This window comes from Toxotes jaculatrix, chromosome 14 (assembly GCF_017976425.1).
Source record: "Toxotes jaculatrix isolate fToxJac2 chromosome 14, fToxJac2.pri, whole genome shotgun sequence".
Classification (NCBI taxonomy): domain Eukaryota; kingdom Metazoa; phylum Chordata; class Actinopteri; family Toxotidae; genus Toxotes; species Toxotes jaculatrix.
In genome coordinates, this window is record NC_054407.1 from 16,837,125 (window position 1) to 16,846,129 (window position 9,005).

The 9,005-nt window shown below is 37.7% G+C and overlaps 2 protein-coding genes across 2 annotated transcripts; both read left to right on the forward strand.

Moving 5' to 3' along the window:
• The first annotated feature begins 273 nt into the window (after positions 1–273).
• On the forward strand, positions 274–2,249 carry higd1a (HIG1 hypoxia inducible domain family, member 1A). The gene is made up of 4 exons (XM_041055095.1): positions 274–432; positions 926–1,000; positions 1,227–1,361; positions 1,673–2,249. Exons 2-4 carry the CDS (start codon positions 931–933, stop codon positions 1,744–1,746), a joined length of 279 nt encoding a protein of 92 aa, XP_040911029.1. The 5' UTR covers positions 274–432; positions 926–930; the 3' UTR covers positions 1,747–2,249.
• A 1,462-nt stretch (positions 2,250–3,711) lies between these two features.
• ccdc13 (coiled-coil domain containing 13) lies at positions 3,712–9,005 on the forward strand. The gene is made up of 14 exons (XM_041055063.1): positions 3,712–3,814; positions 4,151–4,341; positions 4,560–4,708; positions 4,810–4,952; positions 5,159–5,239; positions 5,350–5,466; positions 5,583–5,687; positions 5,850–6,020; positions 6,101–6,277; positions 6,895–7,104; positions 7,315–7,415; positions 7,731–7,793; positions 7,914–8,045; positions 8,891–9,005. The coding sequence occupies exons 2-14, from the start codon at positions 4,154–4,156 to the stop codon at positions 9,003–9,005; spliced, it is 1,752 nt and encodes a 583-aa protein (XP_040910997.1). The 5' UTR covers positions 3,712–3,814; positions 4,151–4,153.

The following is a 9,005-nucleotide window of genomic DNA, read 5'->3' on the forward strand; positions in this document are numbered from 1 at the left end:
TGGTGATTGTGAATGGGAGGCTGTGGGGGCGGTAGACTGTGTAAGAGATGAACAGGGACAGCTGAACAAAAATAAATAATGTGTGTGGAAAAAAAATTGCTACATGATCCTTTCAACCACAATATAAAATTATCATAAAAAATATCAAAAAGGCAAAACCTTTTTTTCGTCTGGCTCTCAGGAGGTTAAAACAACCGTATTTCCAAGGTGCAACCCGAGTTTACCATTTTTTCCTGTACATTGAACGCCACACATTCGTGATGAGCTGCTTACGTCAAACTTGCGTGCGAGGGCAGTTACATCACGAAGCCGGCTCGTTACTTCCGCCAGACGGTACGTGCGACGTATGAGTCCAAATACTAAATACTCTTAAAACCTTTCTGGATAATTTCTTTACATTTGATTCAAACCGCGACACACTCCTTAAAACAGGTAAGAATTAAATCCAACCTTAACTATGGCGTAATGGAGATTTTATCTGTTGTTAAACTGTAATGCTCACTCTGCAATGTTTTGTGCGTATATGTGAGCGTTCGCATTATGGCCTTTAATCAAAATGGAAGGCACTTAAAATGACTGTAATGTAATATATTTTTTAAAGCGTGATTGTACAGTGGGTGATGTGTCCTACAAGATGCAGGATGTGCAGAGAATTTTAGGCTTATAAAGGCATGCGTCACCCATCTGCCCTTCATGTGTAACCTCTGAGCAGTTCATGTGATATTCACATTAGCTTTGAACAGCGAGTTACAGAACAGCTACAGGTGCGAATTTAAACAGTATTCATTTTCTAAGCTATAACCATATCGACAACTGTAATTTAGGTTTGCAGTGAGGATTCTATCCCACTTGAATGAGCTACCATGCTATGTGTTGGTAATAACATCCATCTTAAGCTAGTAGCTAACTTTCCTTTTCTCTTTAGTCAGGATGTCTGCCTATGATGAGAATGAGTCCAAGTTAATGCGAAAAGTAAAGGAGAATCCATTTGTCCCAGTCGGTGAGTAGACCCTCATGTTAACATCATGGAAAGACAAATAAAGTGTTAGAAATAATTACATTCAACTAAAATGAATTAAATTTTTGAGTTAAAACAGAATTGTGTTGTCTTACAATATGTTGTTAGAGGAACCCCACTGTTTGCTTGTTTTTTGTGTTGTAAAAGTAATTACACCCTTTGTAGTTAGTCACCTATGTAGAATGACATGTCTTTTTGCTCCTTGTAGGGATTGCTGGATTCTTTGCCATTGTTGGGTACAGACTGATGAAAATGAAAAGTCGGGGAGACACAAAAATGTCGGTGCACCTGATCCACATGCGTGTAGCTGCCCAAGGCTTTGTGGTTGGCGCCATGACTGTCGGTATGTAGCCTGGAGTATCAAGTGTCTGATTAGATCTCAGCTGCACAGTTTCAGTTTTTGCCAAACTGCTCTGATTTATTTATTTATTTAATGTTTTTAACATAATGACATGTTTTTGATTCCTCTTTATCACAAGTGGTTTTGATTAAAACTGTTATCTTTAAAAAATATAGATCAGGATTTTGCCTGGTTACACCATGACCATTTATATTTGTCAATGACAAAGTTTGAGCTACAATATTTGTCTTATCTGTTTCTAAGTAGATTTAAGGGGCATTGTATAACTTATTCCTCTCTTTCTTGGTTTTTAGGAGTCCTGTATACAATGTACAGAGATTACTTCGCAAAACCCATCGAACAACAGAAATCAGAGCAAAACAAGTGAAAGAAGCCTCTTATACTGTTGTTTTATTTCCCTTAATATTAAGGTGTGTAGAGCATTTATTTTTACAGATGTGTCATAACTTTTGTATGCACGCATCCCTTCAGCATGTCACCTATACTATAAATAGCTACAATTTATTGATTACACACGCTATCCTCTAAATAGTACACCAGAAAGTCGAGCTATAACTTCTGTATTGAGAAGGTGTATTAATCTCAGCTGTTTGAACACTGGTTACACTCTGTGTGTGCAGTTATAAACCCAGCTGGTTTGATATCGTGTGGACAGGTGACATTAGTGAGTACAGAGTTTTGATGCCTTTTATTTTCAAGAGTGACTGAGATATCAGAAAGTAGAACATTTTGAATATAATTTATAGACAACCACGAATGGCAAGTAGCCTGATATTTTTTCTCTTTGTCAATACTTTATTGTCTCATATCAGCTATATTTTATGTCCTAATTTAGGGATGTTTTGCCAAATAAAAAATACTTGCACCTTAGCCTACTTTCTTTCAAATGGGCATCCCAGCGCATTTTGGGCATCTCGAGGAAGGCTTTGACAGTATTGGCATACCAACAAGGCCTGAGCTCTCACAGTATTTAAACCATTAGAACAATTAGAGAATTTTTGACTCACCACAGCATCATGCCATACAACAAATGTTATAAATTATTAACATGGAAATTTGCAAAGGGAAAAGCCATACCAAACTATAAAGGTCTCTTGCAGAATTAAAATGGGCGACTTTCATTCTGTATGCTTCTTAGAAATTGATGGTGTATAACAGAGGGGTCCAGTATTTCATTACGGCAGCTTCACAAGCCCTCATGAGACATATAAACCAACTGACACCTACACATGCAGACTTTGTGGTAGCCTATAAAATATCATCATATACCCTACCTTGTGATATGCTTAAATAGATGCTTTGTTAAGGTATCCACAAAGTTGAGTTTTGAATGTTGTGTGCTAATACAGAATCTGTTATTTTTGAATGCTGTTTTCTTTCCTCTGGAAATAAAAATGACCATTCTCATAATTCTGAAATTTTGTAGATTGTACATTTTGGAACCTCACCAAGTTGCCCTGAAAATGTGTTTTGACTGTTTTCCTTAGTCTTTTGTACCATACAGTAAACCATTATATATGTAACTGCACATTAATCAAGCACACCTACTGCTGCTTAAAAAAATGCAGTCTAGTGTACAGACTACAGACATGATACAAGAAACACCTACCAGTACAACGCTGTGCAAGTCAACAACACCATAAAGTATAGCCTTCACAATTGCCATAATGTTTTCAACAGTTTAAACAAAAACTGAACATTACAACATTCATAAAAGTAGGATTTAATCCAGGCTGATTTAGTTTTAGTTAGTTGCACCAAAAAGCCTCCCAGTAAATGGAACATTTTACTCTTTACACGTCATTGCGCTCCAGCATCCAAAAAATTTCCAAACAATAAAACCATTAAATTACCCTTACACTCCCATCAAATAAATCTCTGTTCTCCTTAACTGATATATCAATGTTTTAATCTCTGAAATACTTCCCGTCTATTGTCCCATGACTAAATGCTGTAAAACGCGGTGTCATTGTGATTCGGCAATTCCTGTGACAAGTATTACTCACGCAGCGAGACTACCTGATATCCAGAAATGCAACCGCCCTGTTCCACCTTGGAACACCTCCATTTTTCCTGCTGTTGCTGAAGTTAACATGGCACAATGTCTCAGTGTGCTCTGAAAAGCACAGAACAAATGTACATCTTGTGACACCTTGTGGCCTAAAAGGTGCGTAGCACCCAAACCTGAAAAACTCCACAAACTCGATACCACTGGAGATTCGCGTGCAGTATAAACACACTCGAACATCCCGAACGCCGATGACTACATTCTTGCTCCCGCGAGATCTTGTTTTAAGGCTCTGGAGAGCCGTTGCTATGGATACAAGAGCGTCGCAGCCAGTGGGGAAGCTGCTCTCTTCGCCTGCCATACGAAACGATGTAGTGCAAAACAGCTTTTAATTTGTTTACAGTTGTTATTCTGGGATACGTGATAGGTGAGCCATTTTCTCTTTTTACAAGCTTAACTTGTGGGTTAATGTACTTTATCACATCAACATCAACATAAACATCAACTAACTTATCTCGCTAATTGCTCGACACGTCACCTACCACATATCGGAGTTTTGCTAAGTGGTGGAGTCAGCCACTTTAACAGGGATGAACGCAAGTTTACTGCATTTATTTGACCACGTGTTTAAATTTGGCATCCTAGAAAAATATAATAATCGATGTATCTATGAGGGCCAAACTTTCTTTTAGCCAAAAGCTTAAAAAAGCTTTAGCTTTTACTGTATGAGATAATTATTTTCCCCTTATGATGTACATCATAGATCATGGAGCATGATGATGAGCTGAATGACTTGCGGCTTCAGTTCCAAGCTCTACAAAGACAGCAGGAGAAAAGAAAATTGGATAGGAAAAAGGAGAAAGAACCAGATAAACCTAATGTCAGTGTTTCACAGAATGACTTGGAACTCTCAAAGCAAGGCATTCAGGAAGCCAACCTGGCTGCAGACAACAGGTGAGTCTTAGACAACAGGCTGAAAATGTTTACCAAAGTTGTTTACCTCAATGGCAGCTTTAACTGCTTTGGTACTATATATGTTATGTTATTTTATGTTATAGAAAGAATATAAATAGTGAAATCTTTCAAGTGTGAAGTCTTTATCATTTACTTAATTTTTGGTGACAAGTGAGAACAATCATGTTCTTAAAATGCAATTAATTTCCTTCCCATAGGCTCCTGCAGAATGAGAATCAGAATTTGAAAGACCAGCTGAGAGAGCTTAAAGATGAAAATGGTCGGCTCTTCAAACTTCTGAGTGAAAAGGATTTTGAAATTAAACACCTAAAGAAGAAACGAGAAGAGGAACGACTGGCTTTAGCAGGTATGACCATAACCATACCATAACCTGTACTTCATACCACGATACAGTGATGTCAGAGATGCATCACAGCTTCCTCATGGCTCCTCTACTCATCCATTTAGGCACATCGGGATTGGCAGGGGATGCAGCAGCCACCAAGATTGTTGAGCTGTCCAAGAAGAATAGAGAGCTAACTGCTGAAATTGAGCGAGAAAAGATTAAGTCAAAGCAAAACAGCAACAGAATCAAAGAGCTTGAGAAAGAGGTAACAAAGTTATGAGTTAAGTGTATCATCTAATTTGATTTGTTGGATGGAAGTTCATCTTTTTGACACACAGCTGTTAACAGTTTTAAGCTAGGTTTCTTCTTAAATAACTACGTGTTGTTTATCATGCTGTTTATAGAAAGCCATGATTTGTTACAGAGGGAATAAATGAATGAAGAAGTGTAATGTTATGCTCCTTTCTATAGCTACAGGCTGCTTTGGTGAGCTCTCCAACTGGACAAAAGATAGAGACAAAGTCACAGAAGAGGCTATCTGAAGACTGTGAGGTAATTACTGAAGTAGCTGTAATGAAAATTGACCAAAAGGATATTTTTAAGTCTTCCTAATTGTAATGGTGTCAACTCAGTCTGAATTATGTATCATTTGTTCACAAAAGCAGGAAAATCCAGTGGTGAAATCTCTACAGGAAAGATTAGCTGCTGCCCAACTGAAAGTGATTGAGTATCGCAACCAGGTTCAATCCGTCAAGCAGGAGTTGAAAGTAGCTCAGAAGGTAGTATCTTTTTTCCTGATTTAAGTTTAACTGTTTAGGAAGAATATTATGACTTCTTATGATTAATCATCTGTGACTTGTATATTCCGAAATATGAACTCCTACTACCGTTGCAGGTTCTGATCACTGAAGTTGGAGAGGAGGTCAACCTTCAGCAATTACTGAGCTGCCCAGGAAGCTTTAGAGGTCGCTCTCAGCAAATACTGGCTCTTCAGACAAGGGTATGTTAGACATGAAATTAAATCTTAAGCCATAATGAGCTTCTCAAATTCAAGATTATAACAGAGATAATAAAGTGCTTTGTAAAGTCACTAATAAAAGATAGCACACATAAAACAAGTACCTGAATTCAACAGTTAAGATAACTGGACATTGTGCAACAGGTGCGGGACCTTGAGCAGCAGTTGAACCGGTCAACTCAGCAGAGACAGCCAAGTGTCCTGAGTGTAGAGGAGGAGTTTCTGGGCATGGGGGTTCTTCTGAAAACCCCCTCTCAAGACAGGAACCTCAGCTACATCCGCACCATCGAGAAGGAGAAGAGGGAGGCGTTCGAAGTGTGTATACATATTTGTACATTAAATTTAATGAATCAATATATTAATCTGTTAGTGTACTAAGACCTTGCTCTGTATAGAGGATCTCGGTGGAATATGAGGCCCTCCTGAAAGACCATGAGGATGTGAAGAAAAAGTTGGACGCCTCTAGAGCCAGGAACAAATCTCTGTCTGTTGAAATGAAAACTTTGAAGGCCCAAATTTCCACCCTACTGGAGAAGGGTAAACATGATGATGAGCTTGTGGATGCTTTGCTGGTAAGGAATTAGATAAACAAAAATGATCTTTAGTGACATTTATGTACCATTTGTACCTGCTTTTATGTGCAGACAAAGTGTTGTGTATCGTAATTTTAAAGTAGCTGTTATGAGACCTATTGAGCATTTGTGACTACATTTTCAAGTGTATGAAAACCTGTAAATCATCTTTTCAACAAGAAAAACAGACGTTTTGAGATTAACTATAGAAGGTGTACATAAACTCAGTCGGATCATGAAATTATGGATCATGGAGAAGAAAAGCATTCAGATTGCAGAAACATGATGAGGTTTTTATATAACAGGAATTCATTTAGTTTATGAATTAAGTATTGTTAAATGCATAACACGATTAAAGCCCATCTGACAATTTGTAGTTTAGAGATAAATGCTCCTTGAAAGGCAAGGAATGCTTTTTACATTTAATGGTTTGTTAAATGCACAGTTCAGCTCTTGTTCCACATACCACATAACAATGAATAATGATCGATTTGACATCACATTTACAAGTTAAAATACGCCCCAGAATGCAGAAAGAGGGATCCTGTGTGGTGAACCCATGCTGTGCAACATTGTTCTCAACAGTACCTGCTCCTTATCTCATCTACCTCTGGCAGAAGCAGCAGACCCAGATGCAGGAGGTGCTGAGACGGCTCACCCAACAGCAGAATGAACAGTGCAAGGAGACCCAGCAGAGCCCAAGACAACAGCTGAGCAGTGAGCCCTCAGAGCACAACCCCTTCATCCAGAAGCTTCAGCAGTTGGTTGCTGAGAAAGAGGCAAAGATCAAAGAGCTAGAGGAAAAAATCCTGCAGCTCTCTGTCGAGGTAAAAAAAAAACAAAAAACAAAAAAAAAGCAAATGTTATGTTGCATTTGCTTTTTGGCAAGCCTCAGGAAAATTTGAGTTTGAAAAGTTATGTGTCTATTCAGACTTTTCAATTAATCAAATCCAGAGGTTTTGTGCTCTGTCATAAATTCAGAAATATTGGATTAAAAATCTGGCAGGACATTTAATCTGTGTTTACAATTGCTGCAGGGAGAGGGCGTGGAAAGAGAGTCCGTTCTCAAGGCAACAATCAGCAGTTCAGGTTTTTCCCCTGAAGAGGGAGACATGGACAAGAGAATAAGATTTTCAGGGTAAGCATGCTAGTGGTAATCATGCTAAATGATCATTGGAGTATGAATATTGTTAGTTTACCTTAATGGATTTTTACCACTGACACTCACTAAGACTGTTGATTTTGTATTTAAATCTTAAACTAATTTTCTTTGCTGTTACTGTAAGATAGGGTTGTCTGGCAAAATAAGGGTTAATAATTCTCTCTGGCTAATGGGGAGCTTTCTGTAATCAGGTTATTGATTTTTTTTTGTTGTTTATGCCTCACAGCTTTGTCAGTGTATTCTGCTGGGATTTCTGTTAATATGACTGTCTGTCAACTTTTTTTTTTCCAGTTCCGTTTCTAAATTTGGTCATAAACTGGTGCTGCCTGCTGTGGGTGGTAGTATAGAACACAAGTAAGTGGACATAAAGCTACTCTGTTTATTATTATATATCCGGTTAGGTGCCACTAAATCTAAAAAATAGAAATTAATAAACAGCAAATAATGTTTTAATGTTGTATCCTTTGTTCTCAGGGGTCCAGGTTCTTCGAAATGTCCTCAGTGTTCAGCTGATGTGAGTGCACTCATGACTCAGTGCAGTGAATATAAAATCCTCTGCGTGGAGAAGGACAGACTCATTGAGCTGGTGAACGTCCTACAGATAAAGTAATAAAGCCAGTTGATATTGGTTTTTTTTTTTGTCTTGGAAATTGTTTTCCTGCTGAACACACCTTTTTTGCCAATTTATTCTTCTCCATTTTCTACTGTCAGTGCTACATGGTGTTTGTTAAAATGGTCATCTTGGAGAAACATAGATCTAAAAATGTTTCTCAATCTGTAATTTTAAAACAATTTATACCGATTCTAACAAAATATTACGAAAACAGGTGAACACTTTGTGCCACTAGAATTGGACCTACATGACCTTTGAAAGCAAGAACTTTTTCGTTTTGTTACATTTGTCACTGCAGTTTTCCAATGTTAGACTGTCTAACTTAAAAATTAATATATTGTTAATATAGTAAAAGGTTACCAATGCTGTTTGTCAACTGCTAGTCCCAGACATGGCCGTACCCATGCACTAAGAGTTTGTTTTGCAGTGGTTAAATGATTCACATGAAAAAATGTTACAGAACCAAAACATTCTGCTAATTTGTAGTCCATTGTATGTGCCTATTTTAAGGGCTCAAACTCAGATTGAGGGGTGCACTAAAACAAACAAAAACAGTTTTACAGTTTATTTCACAGCCTTTTGGTTAAAATTAGTGTTAGAACATCTTCCCAGTGCTAAAATTATGTAACTTAAAAGTAACTAAAAAGAAACATAATTTCCTACCTCAAGAAAATTAATTACATCATAAATAATGTAATGTAACATAAATGTATGCATAAGTAATTACTTTGCTGACATATCTATGTCCATCTCTACAGTCACCATCAAGAGGAATTGCTTTACCTTTATTTTTACTCATTTGTACCTATCAGAAACCTCGTTGTTGTGAATCTTCCAGAGAAAGAGAGATGAACCAGAGGAGTTTGGAGGCAGAGCAGAAGTATCAGGAAGAGCGCCGCAGGACAGTGATCCTGGAGCAGCAGCTGGAGAGGACCAAATTAGACTCAAAGTAA

Bases quoted from the DNA above. Each gene is read 5' to 3' on its own strand.
- ccdc13 (XM_041055063.1), top strand. From the start codon at position 4,154: ATGGAGCATGATGATGAGCTGAATGACTTGCGGCTTCAGTTCCAAGCT. The intron at 4,342-4,559 runs GTGAGTCTTAGA...TCCTTCCCATAG, and splicing joins AACCTGGCTGCAGACAACAG to GCTCCTGCAGAATGAGAATC. The intron at 5,467-5,582 runs GTAGTATCTTTT...CTACCGTTGCAG, and splicing joins AGTTGAAAGTAGCTCAGAAG to GTTCTGATCACTGAAGTTGG.
- higd1a (XM_041055095.1), top strand. From the start codon at position 931: ATGTCTGCCTATGATGAGAATGAGTCCAAGTTAATGCGAAAAGTAAAG. The intron at 1,001-1,226 runs GTGAGTAGACCC...TGCTCCTTGTAG, and splicing joins GAATCCATTTGTCCCAGTCG to GGATTGCTGGATTCTTTGCC. The intron at 1,362-1,672 runs GTATGTAGCCTG...CTTGGTTTTTAG, and splicing joins GGTTGGCGCCATGACTGTCG to GAGTCCTGTATACAATGTAC.